General features: G+C 37.3%; 1 protein-coding gene across 1 annotated transcript in view; it reads right to left on the reverse strand.

Annotated features, from left to right (window-relative positions):
- LOC114241295 (guanylate cyclase 32E) overlaps positions 1–27,673 on the reverse strand; it is an 80,601-nt gene that overhangs the window by 28,356 nt on the left and 24,572 nt on the right. The window contains exons 4-8 of the mRNA XM_089734191.1: positions 26,552–26,704; positions 26,044–26,181; positions 25,527–25,793; positions 25,118–25,249; positions 9,391–9,688 (exon numbers count right to left, since the gene is read on the reverse strand). Of these exons, the coding sequence (XP_089590317.1) occupies positions 9,391–9,688; positions 25,118–25,249; positions 25,527–25,793; positions 26,044–26,181; positions 26,552–26,704 (988 nt within the window). The remainder of the gene's footprint in view (positions 1–9,390; positions 9,689–25,117; positions 25,250–25,526; positions 25,794–26,043; positions 26,182–26,551; positions 26,705–27,673) is intronic.

Raw genomic sequence — 27,673 nt, forward strand, 5'->3', positions numbered from 1 at the left:
CATTTTATTGCCTACTGTCACCTTAGAAATAGCAGATGTTCATGGTCAATTTCAAAGAACACGAGCCTTATTGGATTGTGGCAGTATGGTAACATTAATTACTCAGCGCATGGCTCGAACTTTACAACTACCACTAAAGAATACTTCATTACAAATTTCGGGAGTGGGAAATCAGCACACACAGTACTCCAAGGCATCAATAAAAATTGTATGTCGACCCACTCATAGCGAAACACCTACGATAACGGCTACAGCTCATATTTTAAAACATGTTACCGGTTATCTGCCTTTAGGGAAGGTACAGGATATATCACATATGGTAGACCAGTCAACGATCCCCTTAGCTGATCAAGGATACCATACACCAGCTCCAATTGATCTGTTGTTAGGCTCGGATATCCTCGGACAGGTTTTAGATGGGACTAAAGTCTCATTGGGGCCCGGCAGGCCAATAGCCTTCGGCACGATATTTTATTTTGCATTGTTAGGACCCATACATGATTTGTATACTGCTCCTGTAAGCAAAACTGAATCGGCTCACATTGTCAGCGCACAACCAGAACTCGAGGTATCTACCCATGACATTCGCAAGAGCCTTGAGAAGTTCTGGGATTCAGAAGAGCCCCAACTTCATGTTGAAACTACCCCTTTGCAAGATCAGTGTGAAGAAATATTCCGCACTACCACTAGTCGTAAACCCTCAGGTCAATATACGGTAACTTTACCCTTTTTACATAATATGCCCGAGCTAGGTAGTACCCATGCCATAGCATTGCGCAGGTTTCTTAATCTTGAAAAGAAGTTACAAGCTGACCCATATTTCCGTGTGAAATACATTGACTTCATGGCAGATTATCAGAAGCTGGGTCACATGTCCCCATGCCACCCGATTACTTTTGCTCATAAAACTCACTTTTATATCCCTCATCATGGTATCTTCAAGTCGGGATCAGACAAGCTACGCACTGTTTTTGATGGTAGCTGTAAAAGCTCAAATGGTGTCAGCTTAAATGACTGTTTACACACTGGTCCAGCCCTTCAACAGGACATTGTCGATATTATCTTGTCGTTTAGAACTCATCCCGTAGTTTTCAGCACTGACATTTGTATGATGTTCAGAAACATACTCATACATCCCGATCAGAGGCGTTACCAGCTCATTCTCTGGCGCTCTTCGCCAGATCAGCCCCTGCTTACATATGCCTTAAACACTGTTACATACGGGTTACGATCAAGCCCATATCATGCTATACGCACTTTAATCCAATTAGCGGATGATGAAGGTCATTGCTATCCTGCAGCTGCTCAAGTGCTGCGCAATATTCGTCGATGATATTCTCACTGGTCACGATTCTGTAGTAAAGGCTCAAGCTCTCCAAAACGACTTGATTAACTTACTAGCCTTAGGTGGTTTTCAGCTCAGTAAATGGACCTCAAACTGCCCTCAGCTTCTCGAAAGATTTCCCGATGATCAGTGTGACATGCCCAAGAACTTTGACATTAGCCCAGACTCCAACTCCATAAAAGTATTAGGTATACAGTGGATTCCTCAATCGGATGAGTTAACTTATCGTATTTCTCTCCCCTCAATAAAACAAATTACCAAACGCTCAATCCTCAGCACAGTCGCCTCTCTTTATGACCCTAACGGTTGGGTTACTCCTGTTATCTTCCGCGCAAAGCTTCTCCTACAGAAGCTGTGGCTTCTAAAGTTAGAATGGGACGAACACACCCCTGTTGAAGTGCAGACAGAATGGAACCGCATATCACAAGATCTGCCCCAATTGTCAAGCCTTCGTTTGCCTCGCCGTATTTGTACAAACAAACTTAAGTCTATTTACACGCTTCACGGGTTCGCAGACGCCTCAGAGGCAGGTTTTGCTGCCGTTATTTATCTCCATGAACTCGATGAGCACAGATGTGTCAACGTATACCTCGTAATTGCTAAATCACGAGTCGCACCCGTTAAAATTCGTCTTACCATCCCCAAGATGGAGTTATCTGCTGCAAGTCTCTTAACACAGCTTATGATACGTGTCTCGACTCAATTGTTGTCCCATATTACCATAAAGCAACACATATGCTGGTCAGACAGTACCATTGTCCTAGCATGGCTAAACACACCTCCTCATAGACTTCAGGTCTTTGAAGCTAACAGGGTTGCCAAGATAACATCCAATCCAATCACCTCCACATGGAAACATGTTCCTACAAACCTGAACCCTGCAGACTGTGCGAGCAGGGGAATGTCTGCCCAGTCACTATCAGCTCATGATCTTTGGTGGTCTCCTAGCTGGCTGAAGGAGCCTCCTGACACCTGGCCCAAAATGCCTCCTGCTCTAGGCCACCATGCATTACCAGGTCTGAAGCCCAAGAAAGTACCAGCTTTTGGAAGTCGTCGTGGCCTAACGGATAAGACGTCCGGTGCATTCGTGTTGAAGCGATGCACCGGTGTTCGAATCCCGCAGGCGGGTACCAATTTTTCTAATGAAATACGTACTCAACAAATGTTCACGATTGACTTCCACGGTGAAGGAATAACATCGTGTAATAAAAATGAAACCCGCAAGATTATAATTTGCGTAATTACTGGTGGTAGGACCTCTAGTGAGTCCGCACGGGTAGGTACCACCGTCCCGCCTATTTCTGCCGTGAAGCAGTAATGCGTTTCGGTTTGAAGGGTGGGGCAGCCGTTGTGACTATACTGAGACCTTAGAACTATATCTCAAGGTGTGTGGCGCATTTACGTTGTAAATATCTATGGGCTCCAGTAACCACTTAACATCAGGTGGGCTGTGAGCTCGTCCACAAAGTTAGGCAATAAAAAAAAAAAAAAAAAAATATAGCATTTCCTGACCTCGACCTTGACTTGCTTACTCGATTCAGTTCTCTCGACAAGCTCGTTGGAGTGACAGCTTGCATAAAACGCTTTATTTTCAATTGCAGACACAACTCAACTGATAGGCGCTCTGGTCCCTTGACAGTTGGAGAACGTAGAGATGCTCTGTTATTCTGGGTTCGCTCTGTTCAACACAATGAGTTTGCGGAAGATATTTACCGTCTTCAGGCAGGCAAGATTTGTACCGTTCGACTTCAGCGTCTTTCACCCTTGATGAAAGATGATCTCTTGAGAGTTGGTGGTCGCCTCACTCATGCGCCAATAAGATACGATGCTCAGCATCCTCTCGTTCTGCCCAGCTCTAACCCACTAGTTGATCTCATCATAGACCACTATCACAGAATAAACTGTCATCCTGGGGCTGACACATTACACGCTATCCTCCGTCAGCAGTTCTGGATACTCTCAGCACGTCGTGTCATCAGGCATCGCGTGTACAAATGCATTAGATGTTTCCGATATCGCGCTCAGGCCAGAGCTCCGTTGATGACTGATTTGCCCGCAGACAGGGTCACACCCCGGCCAGTATTTAGTCAGGTCTCTACAGATTTTGCTGGCCCGTTTCTCATTAAATCTAGTACTTTACGTAACGCCAAACTCATGAAGGCATACTTCTGTGTCTTTGTTTGCTTATCTACCAAGGCGGTTCATTTGGAACTCGTTTCCTCACTCAGCACTGCAGCGTTTCTTATCCGTTCTGACTGTGGCACAAATTATGTAGGAGCTAAGAATCATCTCATTGAGGTACAAGATTTTCTCGCGCAAAATAATGACACAATCACGCATAGGCTCGCTAATCAGCACATAACTTGGCTGCTCCAACCGCCCACGGGACCCTGGTTCGGGGGCCTTCACGAAATTGCGGTCAAGAGCACTAAGAAGCTACTTTATCATGTTATAGGTGAACAGCACCTCACGTTTGAAGAATTTTCCACACTTTTAACTCGAGTCGAGGCAGTACTTAATTCCAGACCTCTCTGCCCACTTTCGTCAGATCCCTCCGATTTTGAGCCACTAACAGCTGGCCACTTTCTTATTGGCCGTCCACTCACCGCTCTCCCTGAGCCATCTTTTGATGATAGGCCATTATCAGCTCTTAAGCGTTTTCAGCTCATCCAAGCTCTCTCTCAGCGTTTTTGGACTCTGTGGACCAAATCCTACCTCCATACCCTCCAAACCCGCTCCAAATGGCTTTCCACATCCTCCCCTCCTCAAGTTGGAGAGCTCGTCCTCATCAAAGAGGACAATCAGCCCCCGCTGCAGTGGAAACTTGGAAGGATTATCCGCACGTTACCCGGCAAGGATGGAGTGATCAGAGTCGTGGATCTGGACACGAAGCATGGAAGTCTGCGGAGACCTGTGTTCAAGTTAGCCAGGTTGCCGCTGGATTCAACACATGAAGAAGTTCAGCCCCGGCCGCCCCAGGATGTTCGCGCGACAGCGCGACGTTCGTAAATGTTCGGCTCAACTCGGGTGCCATCGCCCGTACGCACCCGCACCTCTCATAACAGTGCGATATATGACGGCACGCGGATATACGTTCGTTCGATATTGAGTAAATTGTGCGCGCGCGCCTTTCGTTATATATTAAGTAAAAGGTTGAGTGTGAACCGGTGAAAAGGTGTATGTGCCACCCATCGCAGAGAAACACCACTACGACCGTGATAGTGCCAGCATCAGCCTCCAAGTAAGTCCCGTTTTCCTACCTACCCTTTCGTGTCCGCTCATTCTCCGCAGAGTTCATTTGCTCCCTTTCAACTCATCAGCTCACGTTTAAGGTGACGCTCACCTGCGTCACCAATATCTATACTAATATATAAATCTACAGTGGTTTTTACGGATGTTCCGTTATAACTACTGAACCAAGCATCCGATTGACTTGAAACTTGGTATCCATGTAGAAATACATGTACTTAATGGATAGGCTAATATTTATATGAGTGTTGGACTCCCTAATAATAATAACAATAAATAATAATGTTAATTTTAAATGCTCAGCGAAGCGGGCGAGTACGGCTAGTATATTTATGTGTACATAAAACCGTAAATTCCCGAAATCTTCAAATATCAATAACATTTTCGCAAGATCCGTTTTGAAACAAAGCATAATAATATTGCTCTTAATTAATCTATCTCTAATAAATTCGTTAAGCTCCGGAAATGTTTGCAAACGGAAAACAGACAAATTCAACAATCTCTAAGTTATTATATGACTGTTTTTATTTTTGGAACGAAGTTCCTTACGGCAGGCTTGGAGGAGATAGGGATTTTGCTGCGCGACCGAACTGAAAAAATGTGATAGTAAAAACCGTAAGAAAAAGTCCGTGGAATAAGGCCTTGTTTTCCGCACAGCGATATTTCACCGCGCGATTTTTTTCTCGTAATTCTTTATTTTTTATTTTTTATATGGAACTTCGTTCCTATCCGGTGTCCCACGACACCACATATCTTTTTTTTATTACTTTTTCTTAAACTGAAAAAATGAAATCTCTACTTTATATACGTTTGTTTGTACATCAATAAACATCAAATGTATTTACGAAATCGGGAAAAAAGGTTTTTTGTTTCTTCTGAGAAAAAAGTTACAGTAAAATCTTTTTGGTCGTCCTGTTTGTAACTGGCTGGTCTTAATATTAAATATGTGACAGTTTCATATTATGAAGCAAAGACGATTTTTCTCACCATTTTTATATCTTCTGCTTACTATAAAGTGGCACATAACAAAGAAAGTGAATACATTTTCAAGTTTTATTACAAAAAAAGCGAAAAATGCGACACAAGATGCGAAAATAAAATGTGACGAAAGACTTCACTAAACTAACAGTAAAAGTAGCACAAAGGTTCAAGCGAATTTTCTTGTCAAATATGGAGCTCGCTCTGGTCGAAAAAGCAGATGTCAATTTTAAAAAAGTGCAGCCAGATTGGTATTTTACTAAGCTTTTATTAGCTTCAGACGTACTATGTATGTTTGTAACGGTATGTTTGTAATCTTTGAACATGATTTTGAACCCCTTTAGAACGTCGGGTTAACTCGAAATTTGGCATACTTAATATGGAGCGATGACAATTCAATATTTTAAAAAATATTGAAAAAATTTATTGAATAATTGAAAAATAAATAATAGTTTAAAAAAACTAACAAAAAACGCTTTTATAGAAAATGCAACTAAAAAATTGAAAATAAATTTTAATAAATTTGAATTAAAAATAGTGTAAGAAAAAATGATTGTATTGTAAAAAAGCGTGGTGTGCTTTTCAGGATATTATCAAAATAACCCTTCTACTCATATCTGTTCATAAAATATTTATAACTGCTGATACCATGCACCCCTATTAAAATTTATTTTCTATGTTTTAGTTGCATTTTCTCTAAAACGCGTATTTTGTTAGTTTTTTTAAACTATTTTTTATAGGTAGCTACGACATAGCTGAAGAGCTAGAAATTGATCACAAAACAGTTTTGACCGATTTGAAAGTCTGTATATACATTTGGCTCGATATTTGTGTGTTTTTTATTATTTTTATTGCATAGATGGGTGAACGAGCTCACAGCCCACCTGGTGTTAAGTGATTACCGTAACCAATAGACATCTACAACGTAAATGCCGCCACCCACTTTGAGATATGAGTTCTAAGCTCTCAATTTTTACAGTACAGTTTTGAAGTCGTCATGGCCTAAAGGATGAGACGCCGAGAGTAAGTGTTCGAATCTCGCAGTCGGGTACTCATTTTTCTAATGAAATAAGTCCTCGACAAAAGTTCACGATTCCACGGTGAAGGAATAACATCATGTAATAAAAATCACACCCGCAATATTTAACATTTACATAATTACTGGTGGTAGGATCTCTTGTGATTCCGGACGGGTAGGTAACACCGTCCTGCCTATTTCTGCCGTGAATCAGTAATGCATTTCGGTTTGAAGGGTGGTGCCACTGTTGTACTGTAAAAACGGTCACGCGAGCTCGCTGAAAGAAATTTATACTCGTTTGCTATTCTCTATTGAAATGTAACGAAACCAAACCATTGTCGGAATGGATATCAAAGGTGCTGAAAAGTGGACAAGGTATGTACCCACGATAAGAGCGCACGAAAAAGATCTTGATCGAAGTGCCGTCAACTTCACAGACTATAGCGCAATCCAGATCGTTTCGCAATAAGGTGTCGCTTTGTTTATGGTGGGACCGCAAGGTCGTTCATAATTAGCGCTTCATCATCATCATCTCAGCCTTCCATTATCCACTGCTGAACCTCTCCAATTGATCTCCAGTTAATTAATAAGCGTTTACCTGAGAGGAAATCCTCGTATCGGATCTAGCTCTACTGCTAACAACTTATGAAACACAAGCTAGAAATGAAAACAAAAATACAGCCGGAATTTATCAACAAAAAGGGTGTTTTTTTTATCACAATAACGCCAGACTATAGTTGTACACCTTTAACCACTCAGCAAATATATTTTTTTTTATTTTTTTATTGCTTAGCTGTGTGGACGAGCTCACAGCCCACCTGATGTTAAGTGGTTACTGGAGCCCATAGACATCTACAACGTAAATGCGCCACACACCTTGAGATATAGTTCTAAGGTCTCAGTATAGTCACAACGGCTGCCCCACCCTTCAAACCGAAACGCATTACTGCTTCACGGCAGAAATAGGCGGAGCGGTGGTACCTACCCGTGCGGACTCACAAGAGGTCCTACCACCAGTAATTACGCAAATTATAATTTTGCGGGTTTCATTTTTATTACACGATGTTATTCCTTCACCGTGGAAGTCAATCGTGAACATTTGTTGAGTACGTATTTCATTAGAAAAATTGGTACCCGCCTGCGGGATTCGAACACCGGTGCATCGCTTCAACACGAATGCACCGGACGTCTTATCCGTTAGGCCACGACGACCACTTGAGAGAGAGAGATAATAATATAACCCTGACTCCACCCTGTACGTACCGTGTAGACTTTCACTGTTTCGGTCATTTATGGATTTTGGGTAGCATTAATTGTTAGCTTAACATCAAGAGGGGACTGTCAAAACTACTTATCACTGTTTTCTTTTCATCAGAAGTCCCAATATAACAATAGAATTATATTATTCTCCATTAAAAAAAAAAAAACAACAAGTTATCCAACAAAATGGCACAAACATTTAAACATATTATTATGTATCATAATCAAATGTACATAGACTATAGTAAAGTACCACCAAATTTGTAACAAATACGAAAAATCCGTTTCCCTCGAAACATGTTCAATCTATATCTATACTAATATTATAAAGAGGAAAGATTTGTTTGTTTGTTTGTTTCGAATAGGCTCCGAAACTACTGGACCGATTTGAAAAATTCTTTTTCCATTAGAAGCCGACATTGTCCCTGATGATCATAGGCTACTTTTTTTTATTTTTTTTTTATTTTTTTTTTGTTTTCATGTGTGTTTTAATGTTTCCGAAGCGAAGCGAGGGCGGGTCGCTAGTATTTTCTTAATTACAAAATTAAAGTAACGAATGAACTATTCTTCTCTGGTATTTGCGGCAGACATAGCTCCTTTGCCACTTAAGCAGAGCGGCGGGATTCGGAACATATCTAACCACTGAAGCGATAAAGAAGGGATTTTTTTATTGCCCTTGTAGGCAGACGAGCATACGGCCCACCTGATGGTGAGTGGTTACCGTCGCCCATGGACTTCAGCAATGCCAGGGGCAGAGCCAAGCCGCTGCCTACTAGATCTAGATGAGAAGCATTATCCTTTATATGGGCTAGCTCGGTGGTGCTATAGTTAGCGCCCTTGACTGTTGCGCCGAGGGACATGGGTTTGATTCCCACATCGGACATATATTCGTGTGATAAACAGGTTTGTTTGTTCTTTGACTGGGTGTTTATTTTTTATAGGGTCGCGCGAACTTTGACAGCTTATAGCGACCATCTTGGTAAAGCTAACTGTAAAATTTGGCACGAAAATTTGGCATTTAGTTGTGACATTTCACCATGGAACGCTACACGCGCGTCGGCCTTTATTTCTGCAAAGATACGTAAGAAATCGCGCTCACTCTCAAGGGCAACAGATATCGGACGATGATAACCAACTTTTTGTGGCCCAGGATAGATGGTATGGATCTTACGAACATGTGGTCCAACAGGACGGCGCCACTTGCCATACAACACGGGAACCATTAAATTTATTGGATGAGAAATTCGAAGGCTTCGTTATCTCGCGTGGTGCCGACATCAACTGGCCACAGAGATCGTGTGGCTTAACGTAACCGGTCAACTACTTTCTGTGGGGCTACGTGAAATCTCTATCTATATAGTCTATGCAGGCAAACCGCTCTCTACCGCAGGGAACTCCGTTCAAACAAGATATGAACATATTCTGTATCCCACTGCTAATGTCTCTAAACGACAGTGACCTTTCACCGCCAGATGAGCTCTTCATTAGCGCTCAAAGTGAGCAAAAAAACAAGAGTGATAAACTAATAAAATGAACTTACTTTTTAATACATGGAGTCCATAATCAGCGATTTGCAGCACCCATCGGCTGTCCACCAAGCAATTGCTGGACGTCAGGTTCCCGTGTGATATCAGAGGCGAGTCGTGCAAGTACATGAGGCCTCGGAGTAAGTCCGCTACAAGACTGGCAACGAACATGTCGTCCAAGCGCAGATCTCGGTCGGCCAGGACCCTCGACAAAGACCCCCTTGAACAGTACGCTGAGACGATGCAGGAGGAACCAGCTTCGACGCAGACCCCGACGAAGGCAACCAAGTTTTCGTGACGGAGCTCGCGTATCTGTTCAAAAAAGTTATGTACCGACTATCTGTAGGCTTAGTGCGAGTTTCAAAAATCGAATCGAATGACTCGCATCGAGTGTACGCTCTTCACCGTGAAACGTGCGGAGCTCTGTAGGCTTAGTGCGAGTTTCAAAAATCGAATCGAATGACTCGCATCGAGTGTACGCTCTTCACCGTGAAACGTGCGGAGCTCTGTAGGCTTAGTGCGAGTTTCAAAAATCGAATCGAATGACTCGCATCGAGTGTACGCTCTTCACCGTGAAACTTGCGGAGCTCTGTGTGCTTAGTGCGAGTTTTGTAACGTTCTCACTAGCGAGCCAGTTTGCTCAAATTTGTATGCAATTGGAACAGCGCGGCGTCGTCCCGAGACGGGCGAGACTTGTGACGTCAGCGCTAGGCCGACCGGTCGCGCGTCATACGATTTCAAAATGGAAGGGAAAAGCTTCCGAACTCCGTCATTTATGAAGATAATTGAAAAAAAAAACACTAGGATTTATTGCAGTCTTAGTGTGATATTTAAAAAAGAAAACTGAAAAAATTGAAACTTCCTTATTGTAAAATATAACAGCAACAGAGAGCAATAGGAGTGCAGATAAGAGATTACAATATCGATTACATATTCGATATTTTAAAAATGTTAAATTAAAATCAAATATGTACCAAGCAATTTATTTACGTAGGTATTACATCTTATTATATATGATTATTTATTGGTTTTCAAGATATTATATAGTTTATATTTTATATTATATGGTTTATAAGATATTATAGACAATATTCTTCTTTCATTTAAATGAATTTTATTGGCTTTATTACCTACCAACATAATTTTAAAGATCATTAATAACTAATGACCTTTGAAAATAAATTTAGCATCTTGGCCTAATCAACTGGCCAGTATCACAAATAACGGCGTATTCTTTTGGCATTAAAATTATCTATTATTTTAGAAACATCGATTTAGTATCATCGCTATCATTCGGGGTCGCCGTTCCCAACTGTCGAGAGAAATCTAGTAGAACCAGCATAAACATAATTGAGTTAGTGACATTATGCATTTTTTTTTTTTTTCCTACCTAAGCTGATAGCCTTGAGAGGCTATGTCAGCGTAACCCTAACTTTAGTAGGTGAGCTCACGGGGCTCAAACCTGACGATGTTGCTAACACGAACCCTAGCAAGAGCCGTGCTTCGCAGAATCTACCACCGGATCGGAAACGCGACCCACTGAGAAGATCCGGCGAGAAACTCAGTGGGCTGTGTCTGAGAGTTAATTTACTCGTCGAGCCCTTCGTCGCAAGCGACGGGTTCGACGAGAACGGTGACCGGTGCTTGAAGTACCTAAAAGCACCGTTAGTGGATCGGGAGGATCCGAGATGACGTGTTTTGGGCGACGTCGACTGCTTTCCATTCTGTCCGCAGGATCGGGAATGATTATGCATTAGACTCTAGACTCTAGTGCATACCTAATGACACTGCCCAGTGTACACTGAATGTTAATAAACTATAGTTTAACCTATTATACCTGTTATTTAGGCTTTCCAGGCCCTATTAATTTAATTAGCCCGTAAATGTACCTATCTAGATTGGAAAGCCCTGATTTAGTTGTTTTCATTGTCAAATCATCTATATCAATATATAATTAAATTCAATAATCCAAAATATTGACAACGCTAACAACTTGCAAGCATCTTTTTAAACTATATTATTTAAGAAGCAGTTTCTTGAATAAATTAATATTGTTTTCTTTAGAATTATCCGTTTAAAAATGCAACAATATACGTATTGTTTATAGGTATGTATTTTAAAATAATAAAATTGGTAAAGATAGGTAGCAATTATTTATTTACCTTCAGTAATACATCTTATCTATAACTTACCATTTTCTTCAAAAAACACGACCGTCACGCTCACAACAGGCAATCAAACTAAGGCAAACTAACAGTACAAAAGAATTTTATGTGTGTTATCTAAGCACTTCAAATTATTAAACAAGATATTGTTATTTCAGATAATAATATGTACTTTAAAACTAAACTTATATAAATTTTGTTATCAAGTGTTTAATTTTTTGCAATTATTAAATTTAATAGAAAGTTCCTTTTCTAGTAATAGTATAAAGTGATAGAGTAAAGTACTTTTATAAACATAGAAAGTGAAAATATTTTTGAATAACAGAATGGGAGCTATTTATGATACCAAAATCACACTTTTTAACCGACTTCAAAAGAGGAGGTTATCAATTCGACTACTATTTTTTATCTATGTATGTTCACAGATTTCTCAAGAATGCCTGAACCGATTCAAATAATTCTTTTTTCTTTTTTTTGTTCTTAAGAGTAGATTTCTTAAATGGTCCTGTAATCATTAAGATATGATGATGGGATCCTGGAGAAATCCACAAAATCTATAATTTTCAAAGCCCATCTTGAAGTAATTTGGGTGTTTCTTGTTATTCTTCTTATTCTGTGCCGCTGCGCACCGGCCGGCCGGCGCACAGTGGGTCGATATTGTGATTTTAGTGACTTAGGGACCAACTTTGTTTTTTTATAATTTTTTTTATGTAGAGCTCGTTAATCTCAATAATAATTGTTTTGGGCAAAAATTACAAAAACTTTATAGTTTGGTCAGAAAAATGTGTTTTGTGATTTTTTTGTATGGAGCGGGTCACATTAAATTAAATTCCTGCTAAGTACCGCGAGGTCCCGCTTTGAAACTTTATTTTCCTTATACCTTGTCTAGTCTACTATCATTTGATGCTATGAACATGTGCATAAAGTTGCAACTCTGCCAAATAAATGGATCGAAAAAAATTAATAAATACATAGAATAAAAACCTTTATATTTTTTTTCGTAAGTGCTTTTAAGTTAAATTTGATATGGATTAGTAAGTAAAAGCACGTAATGATACCCATAATTACATAATACCTAACAACAATACATTTAGTAGGTCTCTAATTAAGCAATATCTCTAATTATTAAGATAGTTAACATTATTTAATGAGGATAATTAGTTAAGTAGCCATTACTGGGTAGTAGAAAATATAGTAAACATTTGTTTGTCTCTGGAAGTATAAAGTGACCATGTTTATTATATACTAACTAGTGTTCGCTTATTCGTACTACTACTAACATCTCGTGATTGTCGTTGTGATCTTGCTGTTTCCGTTATAATTGATAATTTTGTTAACAATTTAGGATTATTTATGATTTTAAGAGAGCAACTACAGTCGCTGTTTGATAATAAAAAACTCTTTCAATTCCTACAAAATCAAATAAACGTGACCGAAGAGAAAAATGTTGAGCTCCAAAAATTCAGTACGCAATTTTGTTCAAATATAAGTGCAATATGGAAACGAAGTAGTCGCATGTTAGCACAGTTTATAAGAAAAAAATGTGATTGGTTAGAATGTGCAATAAACTGGCCCGAAGGAATGATACCTGAAGCTATCAACACTGCACATGAAAGGCTCGAGATTTCTAATACTGAAGATGTTGAAAATGTACCACCCTCAAATGTACTACAGAAGCCTCGACATCTATTTTTGCACCTCGAAAACCTTTTGAAGAATTGGGATCCAGGCAAAAACGAAGACGCATTGAACAAATTTACCAATCGCTTTCGTTATCCCCGGATGAAATGAAAGCTACTACAATTACTAGTTTGAGAAACACTAGAAATTAAGATGTAGGAGAAATAATGAACCACTTGTCAAATCACCCCGAAGATCTAGAAAAAGTTAATGAGTATTTAATTACAAGTAAAGTGAAAAGTAGTACATATTCTCCCGATAAGGCAATATTAGTTTCACTTAAATTAAGTGGCAGTATATAAACCTAAGAGAAGCAGCAAGTGAAAATGGGTCTGATTTATACCCTTCTTAATATAAAATTAAGCAAGAAAAGACCAAATGTTATCCAGGGAAAGACGAGGTAATTATTACTGAAGAAGGAGCTGCTATTAAAATGCAAGCATTACTAAACTTGGCACTATATAGGCTTTTAGATGTGATTACTTCGGATTTGGACTCTGCAAGAGAGCTACTGCTTATAAGCAAATAGGCTTTGATAGAGCCCCAGGTCAAAGTAATTATAAACAAAAAACTGAAACAGAGTTTGATGATTCATCTATTTTCATGGTCAGTCTAGTTCCTATAAGGCTTCAGAAATTTGATGGAACAATTGTTTGGGAAAACGACCTCATCAACTTTTTATTGCCGTCCAATAATGTTTAAATTTACAAAAGAAACGCATCAACAGTGACAATTATAAAAGCTAGCATAACAGAAGAAATAGAAAGATTTCAGCCATCAAAAATCAAACAAGTTGAAGTTAAGCATCAATTGCACATGATGATGATGGACGGCAAAATAACCTCATATTTTTCAGAAACATTTTCTGCTGTCTGTGATATTTGCAAAGCAAAATCGTCTGAGTTTTTTGGAGTGACTTGCTTATCAAAGAGAAAATAATGAAGAAATATTCCAGTATGGAATGCCATCTTTACATGCTTGGATAAGATGCATGGAGTGCTTACTTCATATCGGTAAATATAATTTTATTACTTCACAATTTTTTCATCGTATGTAGTTTCCTGTGAGATTATTTTTTATATGACACTTTTTTGTTTGCGTCTTATCGTTTGGACTTCAAGAAATGGGGTTGCAAGGGGGGATGACAAAGAAAAAATATCAATCAGAAAGAGCGCTATACAGCAAGCGTTTAAAAAGGAATGCGGTTTACTTAACTAACTTTACTGGTAGAGTTAACATTTTCTTTTACATTTTGACATTCAACAAGTGTGTTTTTGATGACATCCAAGTTGAAATAAATGATTTTGAATTTGAATTTGAATTTGACTTATAGATGTTGTCAAGCAAGGAGTAGGAACAACCAATGATGGCAATACTGCCAGAAGATTTTTCAGGGATGCAGAAGAAACAGTCCGTATAACAGGAATACGTAAAGATTTAATAGAGAGGCTTCACGTGATTCTTCACTCTGTTGCATCTGGAGAGCGCGTTTCCAATATTTCGGATTTTTTTAGATATACTGCAGAATTGTATGTTAATGTATATCCCTGGTATTATATATGCCTTCCAGTATCCATAAATTGTTGGCACATGGCAGTGATATATAATAATGAAGAACTTTGGTGCCATTCGTATAGGTAAACTCTCGGAAGAGGCAGCGGAAGCTCGCAATAAAGATTTTCGGAAATATACAGAGAGATGTTATTCAAGAATGAGAAGTAGAACGTCGACTAATGAGGATATTTTACACAATCTTCTTTCGTCTTCTGACCCAAAGATCGAAAGGTGAAACAAAATATATAATATTTAGAGAGATTGCATAATTAGAGACCTACTAAATGTATTGTTGTTAGGTATTATGTAATTATGGGTATCATTACGTGCTTTTACTTACTAATCCATATCAAATTTAACTTAAAAGCACTTACGAAAAAAAATATAAAGGTTTTTATTCTATGTATTTATTAATTTTTTTCGATCCATTTATTTGGCAGAGTTGCAACTTTATGCACATGTTCATAGCATCAAATGATAGTAGACTAGACAAGGTATAAGGAAAATAAAGTTTCAAAGCGGGACCTTGCGGTACTTAGCAGGAATTTAATTTAATGTGACCCGCTCCATACAAAAAAATCACAAAACACATTTTTCTGACCAAACTATAAAGTTTTTGTAATTTTTGCCCAAAACAATTATTATTGAGATTAACGAGCTCTATCTATCTACATAAAAAAAATTATAAAAAAACAAAGTTGGTCCCTAAGTCATTAAAATCATAGAATCGACCCACTGTGCAGCGCCCCTAGCGGCAAACGTACTCGGTGTTATTTTGTGAGTGCGAGTTCATATTAACGTTGTGATCTCGTAACCGAGTAATTTTACCGAAATGAGTACTACGAATGACATTTGTGCGAGTGCGTGTTACAAATTAGTGGATTTTAACGTTTCGATCGAGTATTTCTTTAGTAGTTTTATTTTTCCAACTAGAGAGGCAAAAATATCATGCCATAGAGCCTAATCTTTTTTTATGAAAAATGATAATATGGAGTGAAATGGATTTGATTAATTTGAAGCATTAATCAATTGGCATGGAATGAAATGAAATGAGATCAGATAATATGGGATAAAATATAATCTCTGCAAAATGCTGATTATATACTGAGATTTTTTTCAGTGGACCTTTTCGAAGACTTCGAGAAGCTACGTCCAGCGGTTTTGTTTAATTTTTTTAAATTTTCGCACTTTCACAGATACTAAGCAGTTAATAAACCCACGTTACTTTGTTATTGCACAGATGGGTGGACGAGCTCCCGGCCCACCTAATCTTAAGTGGTTACCGGAGCCCATAGACATCTACAACGCAAATGCCGCCTCCCACCTTGAGATATTAGTTCTAAGGTCTCAGTATAGTTACAACGGTTGTCCCACCCTTCAAACCGAAACGCATTACTGCTTCACGGCAAAAATAGGCAGGGTGGTGATACCTACCCGTGCGGACTCACAAGACGTCCTACCACCAGTAATTACAAAAATTAATTTTGCGGGTTTGATTTTTATTACATGATGCTATTCCTTTACAGTGAAAGTCAATCGTAAACATTTGATAAGTACGTATTTCATTAGAAAAATTGATACCCGCCGGCGGGATTAGAACACCGGTGCATTGCAAGATACGAATACACCGGACGCCTTAACCTTTAGGCCAGGACGGTCTCAAAATTACACTTATACACGAAGAAATATTAAATACGCATTAACTAAGAAACATTAAATAGACAAAATAAAACAATTCACACAATTTAGCTCCTCGCGGTCCCTCCAAAATATCTTTTCATCTTTTTTTCCTAGTTGTTCAATTGTAAATGAATAAATCAAAATAAAATCGAGTTTACGTTCTATACGGTGAAAAATGAAGAATTGTGAGTGTGAGTTGAGATATGCTACTCGCTTCGCAGGGCGTTTATTCACCGAGAGCAGCAATAATATTATTTCTCGTATATTGGTAGCACGTGATGTTTTGGCATTAGACCGTCTAAATGAAATACAACGCATTTTAACAGCATTTTAATGGGAACCAACTACTTTCAAAATTATTCGGGTAATGTCACGTGTTCAATACTATTTTGTACCTTTAGAATTAAAGTGGCTCAACCCAAAATTCTTAGTTTCTGGTAAACTTCAATATTTTAATACAATAATTGTATTTTTTTAGTTTTTCGGTTTAAACACTTTAAGGCATGCCATTTTATTTGAAAAAGACAGAAAGAGTACTTTGTCCTTTTCTAGACTAAAAGAGACTGTTTAATTTTATAAGCTGATAGAATAATATAGAAAAGAATAATAGGATACCCTCTAATCGTCACATTGGAAAAAGGTATGGCTTTATCATTTTATCATTTAAATTATTTTTTATTGCACTTATAAAACTAATTTAATTTACAATATGTAACTACATATATCTATAACTAATCCGTACTTGTCAAAATCCTCATAAATTGTCAATATTCTTAATAAAATTCCTATTAATAATATACAAGTGCAAATGTTGAGCTGCTTGCCAGAAATGATATAATAGTGTTTTGTTTTTTTGTTGTTTCCTTGTAGGCTGCCTGTAATAATCTAAATCTGTGTGAAAGGCAATAAATTATTTTATTATTATCTACTAATGGTAGTCCAGTGGTCGAAATTTGACCATAATTTATTTAAATTTTAAGTTTGAACATTATTATAGTTCTATTGTCACCTTTCTATTATCATCATTTCTATAATAATCATTGCTCTATGTCGCCAAGGTTACATTATAGAAAAATAATATTAAAGACAAAAAATATTAATCTATTCTCAATTTGACCACAGATTGATAAATCAATAAACAAAAAAAAGTATAAATGCATGTGTGTGTGTGTGTGTCAAATACATGGTAATGTGTGTAAGGTTTTTTTATTCATTTAGTTTATGTTTTTATTGTTTATGCACAATTAAAAAAAAAAAATTAGCAATCTGCACTACTTCTCTATATTCTCTATGAGTGTGGGAAATTTCATACTTCTCCGTCCGCGCAATTTTCGTAAAAAGGAGTCCAACATTTTTGCTGCACGTATTACCTACTTAAAATGTAGGTTCTTAATAATAATACATAAGTGTTTTGAAATATAAAACTAATCTTAAATTTTTTAGTTATACCACTTCCATTCTAAGGGTGCAATTTCGTAAACAAACTTTGCCGTAATGGCGTAACCTTTAAAATACACGAAAACTGCCCAGCATAAACATATTTTTTTAGTAACTTTAATAGAAGTATTAGAATTAGAAGTTTATTATAGAATTTATTTAATTGTAATTACATATTTAGACATACTTAACATAATTAATCTTGGAATAGGTAATTATTGCAGCTTTTTTTAATTAAAGAAATTATGTTTTACATAGGTTTAATCTTTTACCCGTTGAACGTTTATAAAATGATTGTATTTACGGTAATAGTGTTGATGATCTTCATTAGGTGGCCCAAATATACTAAAATTATTACGAGCATCCATCCTTATTTATAAATGTGTACAGAAGCAAAATTATTATTACATTGTTCAAATGTCTATATAATTTATAAATATAAATCTGTACGTATGTACCTGTAAATATGTATATTGCGCGCGTGTGTGTGTGTGTGTGCGCGTGTGTATGTGCGTGTGTGTATATATTTCTATAATAGATAGATACACAGTGTGCAATTCATTTCGAAATTATTCTTGCCCATCTAATGGTTGTCTGGAAGAGATCACTCTTAGCGATAAGACCAAGAAAAAATGTTTCACAATATTTATTCATTTTGTGTACAATAAAGAATACTCTTTCACTGGTGGTAGGACCTCTTGGGAGTCCACACGGGTAGGTACCACCACCCCGCCTATTTCCGCCGTGAAGCAATAGTGCGTTTCGGTTCGAAGGGTGGGGTAGCCGTTGTAACTATACTGAGACCTTAGAACTTATATCTCGAGGTGGGTGGCGCATTTACGTTGTAGATGTCTATGGGCTCCAGTAACCACTTAACATCAGGTGGGCTGTGAGCTCGTCCATCCATCTAAGCAATAAAAAAAAAACAACTCTATCTCGCTCTCTCTCTCTCATCAAACAACTCTTTAAAAAAAAGCAATGATTTAATAAGAATTAAATGAAAAAGCAAAGAATTAATATGTATTTACAACTAGCTAGACGTCTATAAAATTTTCTAACCGAAAAAATATATGTGTATAAACCATTAGAATAGATAAAACCTTAAAAAACAACATTATTATTAAAAACGAAAGAAAAAATCTTGATATTGTATTGATTTCACGGCAAAATTTTTAGTGACTACTTAACTTGCTTGAAAGTGAAGAAATACTCTCAAAATCCATTAATTTGCAACTCGCACTCGCACATACAATAATCGAGAGCCTCACTTCGGTAAAGCTATTCGATACATGAGACAGGAACATAAACAAACCTTCTCTCTCCCACAAAATGAGATTCATAAGCTTACCACTAGGTGGCACTGATACAAACTCACACAAATTAAACATAACATTAACATCGACTGAGTAATTAAAAAAACTCGTACTAAGCACAGGTACATTACCCATTACCCGACTAATTATAAATATCGTTAGAAAGCTTGGCATTTCAATTAAACGCCTTAAAAAAAACCTTGCGTGCTACCAATATAAAAGAAAAAAATATCGCTTCTCAAGATGAATAAACGTCCTGCAAATCGAGTAACTCGCACTCAGAGCTCCGCACGTTTCACGGTGAAGAGCGTACACTCGATGCGAGTCATTCGATTCGCATCGAGCACTAAGCCTACTGTAGGCTTAGTGCGAGTTTCAAAAATCGTGCGGAGCTCTGAGTGCGAGTTACTCGATTTGCAGGACGTTTATTCATCTTGAGAAGCGATATTTTTTTCTTTTATATTGGTAGCACGCAAGGTTTTTTTTAAGGCGTTTAATTGAAATGCCAAGCTTTCTAACGATATAATATATAATTAGTCGGGTAATGGGTAATGTACCTGTGCTTAGTGCGAGTTTTTTTAATTACTCAGTCGATGTTAATGTTATGTTTAATTTGTGTGAGGTTGTATCAGTGCCACCTAGTGGTAAGCTTATGAATCTCATTTTGTGGGAGAGAGAAGGTTTGTTTATGTTGCTGTCTCATGTATCGAATAGCTTTACCGAAGTGAGCCTCTCGATTATTGTATGTGCGAGTGCGAGTTGCAAATTAATGGATTTTGAGAGTATTTCTTCACTTTCAAGCAAGTTAAGTAGTCACTAAAAAATTTGCCGTGAAACCAATACAATATCAAGATTTTTTTCTTTCCTTTTTAATAATAATGTTGTTTTTTAAGGTTTTATCTATTCTAATGGTTTATACACATATATTTTTTCGGTTAGTAAATTTTATAGACGTCTAGCTAGTTGTAAATACATATTAATTCTTTGCTTTTTCATTTAATTCTTATTAAATCATTGCTTTTTTTAGAGAGTTGTTTGATGAGAGAGAGAGAGAGTGAGATAGAGTATTCTTTATTGTAGGTACACAAAATGAATAAATATTGCAAAAAATAAAAAAGAGTACAATTCTTGGTCTTATCGCTAAGAGTGATCTCTTCCAGACAACCATTAGATGGGCAAGAATAATTTCGAAATGAATTGCACACTGTGTACCTATCTATTGAAATATATATGAAATATACACACACAAACACACGCGCACATACACACACACGCACGCACACACACACACACACACACATATTTACACTACATACGTACAGATATGTATTTATAAATTATATAGAAATTTGAACAATGTAATAATAATTTTGCTTCTTTACACATTTATAAATAAGGATGGATGCTCGTAATAATTTAAGTATATTTGGGCCACCTAATGAAGATCATCAACACTATTACCGTAAATACAATCATTTTATAAACGTTCAACGGGTAAATGATTAATTAAACCTATAATATAAAACATAATTTCTTTAATTAAAAAAAAGCTGAAATAATTACCTATTCCAAGATTAATTATGTTAAGTACCTATGTCTAAATATGTAATTACAATTAAATAAATTCTATAATAAACTTCTAATTCTAATATTTCTATTAAAGTTACTAAAAAATTATGTTTATGCTGGGCAGTTGTCGTGTATTTTAAAGGTTACGCCATTACGGCAAAGTTTGTTTACGAAATAGCACCCTTAGAATGGAAGTGGTATAACTAAAAAATTTAAGATTAGTTTTATATTTCAAAACACTTATGTATTATTATTAAGAACCTACATTTTAAATAATACGTGAAGCAAAAATGTTGTACCCCTTTTTACGAAAATTGCGCGGACGGAGAAGTATGAAATTTCCCACACTTATAGAAAATATAGAGAAGTAGCGCAGATTGCTAATATCTTTTTTTTAATTGTGCATAAACAATAAAATAATAAACTAAATCAATAAAAAAACTTTACACACAATACCATATATTTGACACACACACACACACATGCATTTATACTTTTTTTGTTTATTGATTTATCAATCTGTGGTCAAATTGAGAATAGATTAATATTTTTTGTCTTTAATATTATTTTTCTATAATGTAGCCTTAGTGACATAGAGCAATGATTATTATAGAAATGATGATAATAGAAATGTGACAATAGAACTATAATAATGTTCAAACTTAAAATTTAAATAAATTATGGTCTAATTTCGACCACTGGACTACCATTAGTAGATAATAATAAAATCATTTATTGCCTTTCACACAGATTTAGATTATTACAGGCAGCCTACAAGGAAACAACAAAAAAACAAAGCACTATTGTATAATTTCTGGCAAGCAGCTCAACCTTTTCACTTGTATATTATTAATAGGAATTTTATTAAGAATATTGACAATTTATGAGGATTTTGACAAGTACGGATTAGTATAGATATAGTTACATATTATTATTGTAAATTAAATTAGTTTTATAAGTGCAATAAAAAATAATTTAAATGATAAAATGATAAAGCCATACCTTTTTCCAATGTGACGATTAGATGGTATCCTATTATTCTATTCTATATTATTCTATCAGCTTATAAAATTAAACAGTCTCTTTTAGTCTAGAAAAGGACAAAGTACTCTTTCTGCCTTTTTCAAATAAAATGGCATGTCTTAAAGTGTTTAAACCGAAAAACTAAAAAAATACAATTATTGTATTACAATATTGAAGTTTACCAGAAAATAAGAATTTTGGGTTGAGCCACTTTAATTCTAAAGGTACAAAATAGTATTGAACACGTGACATTACCCGAATAATTTTGAAAGTAGTTGGTTCCCATTAAAATACTGTTAAAATGCATTGTATTTCATTTAGACGGTCTAATGCCAAAACACCACGTGCTACCAATATACGAGAAATAATATTATTGCTGCTCTCGGTGAATAAACGCCCTGCGAATCGAGTAGCATATCTCAACTCACACTCACAATTCTTCATTTTTCACCGTATAGAACGTAAACTCGATTTGATTTTGATTTATTTATTTACAATTGAACAACTAGGAAAAAAAGATGAAAAGACATTTTGGAGGGACCGCGAGGAGCTAAATTGTGTGAATTGTTTTATTTTGTCTATTTAATGTTTCTTAGTTAATGCGTATTTAATATTTCTTTGTGTATAAGTGTAATTTTGAGATCGTCCTGGCCTAAAGGTTAAGGCGTCCGGTGTATTCGTAACTTGCGATGCACCGGTGTTCTAATCCCGCCGGCGGGTATCAATTTTTCTAATGAAATACGTACTTATCAAATTTTTACGATTGACTTTCACTGTAAAGGAATAGCATCATGTAATAAAAATCAAAACCGCAAAATTAATTTGCGTAATTACTGGTGGTAGGACGTCTTGTGAGTCCGCATGGGTAGGTATCACCACCCTGCCTATTTTTGCCGTGAAGCAGTAATGCGTTTCGGTTTGAAGGGTGGGACAACCGTTGTAACTATACTGAGACCTTAGACTTTTTTTTTAATTTTTTTTTTTACTTACATAACACCGGCCGACAAATGAAAATTTTTTGAAAGTTGTTTGTATTTGAGCCACAAATATCACCAATTTATACTATTTTAAACACAAAAACACCTACATATTTGCCCTATCACATCAGATTTTTTTATAAGAAGGAAAAAGCATTTTTTTTCAAAATTTAACGAAAAAATCAATAATCATATTACAAAAACATATATTTGAACATTTACAAAGAAAACAATGAGTCTAAACAATGCTGCAGGACTATTTAGAGTGACATCTTTTACGTTTCGTGACAAAATTACGTCTGGGTGTAGTTTTTTTGTGAGTTTTTTTGTGAGTATCTTCAGTAATATCACGTGTCAGTGACCAGCAGTAATCAGCCATCATATTCACATTCCATCGACCTTGGTACCTTGTCTCCATAGTTTTTATGTCCTGATGAAACTTTTCTCCCTGCTCTTTACTGTAATCAACCAAGATTATCAGGAAAAAAGTCCACATGTGAATCTAGAAAGTGGAGTTTTATGCTCATATTACACCCCAATTTTTGATACTTATCCAATAAGTTTGCAACCTTATTTTTATAGTCGGGATGTTTATTATTTCCTAGAAAATTGTTGACAACATCTCTGAACGCCAGCCAAGCATCTGATTCAGTGTTATTCATTGTGGCATAAAATTTTTCATCAGCCATCAAAGATCTGATTTGCGGTCCATCGAACACTCCTTTAATTTTTGCATCAGATAATCTTGGAATTTTTTACACAGGTATTCAAAACTAGCATTGTTTTTATCCAATGCTTTAACAAACTGTTTCATCATACCGAGTTTGATATGAAGCGGAGGTAGTAAAATTTTTTCAGGACTAATAATTTTTTTTTGTATAACGTTTTTTGTTTCTACTTTGAGATTTTTACGAGGATTCCATTATTTTTTAACGTAGTGCTTGTCTCGTGCTATACTGTCCCACACGCACAAGAAGCATGGAAATTTTGTATATAAGTAAAAAAATATTAAAAAAAATATATAAGTACGTAACGTAAGTTTTTTTAAAAAATAAACACACTAATTTCAGTAAAAAGTTTATGAACAAAGTAACTGTAGAGGTTTATTTGCATGTAACCTGTTTCGAATGGGTGTGTCGTTGTTGCAACTAATATATTTCCTCACGAGAGGTCGCACGATTCGAGAAAAGAGCGCCAAAATCTAAAATTTAATTTGTTTTAATCAAAAAATTTAAAATAGCCAATGTCTTAATTTTTTTTAAAACCTGATGTGATACGATAAAATGAGGTATAATTTCGTGATCAGCACTACCAAATTAGTGGAAAAAAGTAATCAGAACTTGAACAAGGAAAATGATGTCGGCCGGTGTAATATATGGATGCTATGCAATAAAAAAATAACATTGGTTTATTAACTGTTTAGTATCTGTGAAAGTTCAAAAATGTAAAAAAATTAAACAAAACCGCTGGACGTAGCTTCGCGAAGTCTTCGAAAAAGTCCACTGAAAAAATCTCAGTAAATAATCAGCATTTTACTGTGATTATATTTTATCCCATATTATCTGATCTCATTTCATTTCATTCCATGCTAATTGATTAATGTTTCAAATTAATCAAATCCATTTCAATCCGTATTATCATTTTTCATAAAAAAAGATTAGGCTCTATGGCATGATACTTTTGCCTCTCTAGTTGGAAAAATAGAATTACTAGAGAAATACTCGATCGAAACGTTAAAATCCACTAATTTGTAACACGCACTCGCACAAATGTCATTCGTGGTACTCATTTCGGTAAAATTAATCGGTTACGAGATCACAACGTTAATATGAACTCGCACTCACAAAATAACACCGGGTACGTTTGCCGCTAGGGGCGCTGTTCCAATTGCATACAAATTTGAGCAAACTGGCTCGCAAAAAAACTCGCACTATGCACACTGTTCAGTGTGCTTAGTGCGAGTTTTGTTGAAGTTGGAACATTTGCCTATTTCATAGAAAGGTAAATATTTAGGATTGTATGTAGTTTTTAATGCTGTATCATAAAAAAACAAAAACATTTTTTTTTATGAAAAAAAAATTCTGCCTGCCTATTTCTGCCGTGAAGCAGTAATGCGCTTCGGTTTGAAGGGTGGGGTAGCCGTTGTAACTATACTGAGAACTTAGAACTTATATCTCAAGGTCGGTGGCGCATGTGCGTTGTAGATGTCTATGGACTCCAGTAAGCACTTAAAAACAGGTGGGCTGTGAGCTCGTCCGACCATCTAATCAATAAAAAAAAACAAGCACTTCACTCTTGGTATCGAGTTTAGAAACTTCCTCTATCATAACTTGTTTGTGTTACCTGTTGCAACTCCTTCTTGATGGCTCTTGTGACGTCTATACTCTTTCTCTGCAGTCGTTTGACGGCAACGATGTTGGCGCGATACACAGCTATCGTTGTGTGAGACCGTCCTGCTTCCACTCCTTGATGAGACTAGAGGAAACCGGACAATGATAGCTTGCCTAATACTTCCCCATATAACATTATATGATAATAGCATGGCCAGTACATACAAGTTAGCCGACTTACTTTGCTGCGACATTTGCATGGATTTTGGTTACCACCTAACACCAAATAGGCCGACAGTGAAACTGCCCAATTTTTTTGGGCAGAGGGCCAAACCTTGTACGAGGTGTCCACGCCTACGGGACACGCGGGGTATGTGGTACTTGACGATCTGCAGTTTTTAAGTCAACTAAGCAATACAAACCTTGGCAATGTGTCCATTCTGTGTTGAAATAAACGTTAAATCTTTGGCCTCAATCCTCCACAGCACCGATGCGAGCTTCTGCTCGTATCTGTAATGTCGTATAAGCAGAGCCGCTGCGAGGAGTGCTGCACAAGCTGCAGCGCTGGCAGCTGTGATGAATACCGGGTCGTGGGGTAGAGAGCACTTCTTGCCGTCGAAGCCACAGGGGGGCTCGGCGAGTGGGGGGCTGCCTCCTATCCAGACTATGTTCGACGCTCCAACTAGTTCCTAAAAAATAAAATCACGATGCGAATGCCACCGTCGTCAGATATGAGATCCAAGTGAAGTTTCGCAGTAGAAATAGGCAAGACGGCGGTACCGAGCCGTGCGAGCCTACAGATTTGCGGGTTTTCGTGAAATTGTGTTAAGGACGTATTTCATATTGGTACCTGCTCGAAAAATTTGAGAAGAATCGCATCGCTCGACACGAATGCACCAGGTGTCTTGTCGTTTAGGCCACGACGACAATTGTACTTACGGGTAATACGTCAGTACTGTTCACATATCTGAACGTGGCAACGGGCTGCGCGCTCCAGCCCGCGAGAGCAGTGGAATCCTCCACAAGACCGATGACGGTATAATTCCCTTCTGCATCGCCGGCGGAGTCCATGCTAACCTTTAAGATAACCAATTTTCTTGCTGTCAATATTCTCACGGTCCTAAAGCATTGGGTGGCGACAGAAGCTAATTGATTTTACAAGGTCAATATCATTATTTACCGGTCTAAAAGTCTGTCACAATCTCAATTACATCATATAATGGCTGTGCCGTTATCCAAACTCTTCACATAAAAACCGGCAGAATGTTGGTACTGAGTCATGTGAACTCGCAATACTTCCTACCGTAAATGGCAAATGCTGTATGTTAAAAGCACTTGGAGAATGTTGCTGCCCACTATCCGGTAAATTTTTCTGTTGCCCCGTTCGTCACCCATGGGAACAGATAGCGATGATATTCTACAAGCTATTACTTTTCCATGTACTCACATCAAACCCCTGCACTGAACGATAAGTGGTAGGTCGCAGTAACTTCATGATGGTAGCTCCGTCAGTGTGGGATAGGCCTGCCCTCATAGCTGCTGTGGTGGCGCGTGCCCATAGCGTGACCGCATCGTATAGATGGGCCGCCTCTATAGGAACCTGTTAAAATAAATAATTTAAGTTACGAGACGAGAGTTTTTTTTTTCTTATTGCTTAGATGGGTGGACGATCTCACAGCCCACCTGGTGTTAAGTGGTCACTGGAGCCCATCCACAACGTAAATGCGCCACCCATCTTGAGATATAAGTTCTAAGGTCTCAAGTATAGTTACAACGGCAGCCCCACCCTTCAAGCCGAAACGCATTATTGCTTCACGGCAGAAATAGGCAGGGTGGTGGTACCCACCCGCGCGGACTCACAAGAGGTCCTACCACCAGTAATCAGATCTCCACTTTTCCCTACTTTCTGATAATGTACAACTCTTGAGCTCTGAGATCTGCAAATCTTTGTTCTTTTAAAGGATGGATAAGCTGGTAAAGAATCGAATTGCGATTCAGCTTTGGCATCAAGTGTATATAATTCACGCTGTGAAGAAAATCTTCTCCGATGTAAGCTGTGTAAGTAAGCAATTATAGCCTACTCGTGAGTTAGCTAGGTAATAAAAATAACATGACTGAGTTTACGTGGTTGTTTAATGTCAAAACGTTTAAGTTTCACCTCCAACGATAAATTATTTAAATACACTAGTAATTTTTTTTTTATTGCTTAGATGGGTGGACGAGCTCACAGCCCACCTGGTGTTAAGTGGTTACTGGAGCCCATAGACATCCACAACGTAAATGCGCCACCCACCTCGAGATATCAGTTCTAAGATCTCAGTATAGTTACAACGGCTGCCCTACCCTTCAGACCGAAACGCATTACTGCTTCACGGCAGAAATAGGCAGGGCGGTGGTGCCTACCCGCGCGGACTCACAAGAGGTCCTACCACCACCATTACCACGATTTCCAGTTGATATGAGTTCGGAAATACCTATATTTTCTCAGTTGATAACCTGCAGCCGTCGCCCCATTATCAAGCGAATAGAATCCTGCTTTTAGTTTAGTAAAAAACAATACGCTCTCAAA

Source organism: Bombyx mandarina, chromosome 17, assembly GCF_030267445.1.
Source record: "Bombyx mandarina strain Sakado chromosome 17, ASM3026744v2".
Taxonomy (NCBI): Eukaryota; Metazoa; Arthropoda; class Insecta; order Lepidoptera; family Bombycidae; genus Bombyx; species Bombyx mandarina.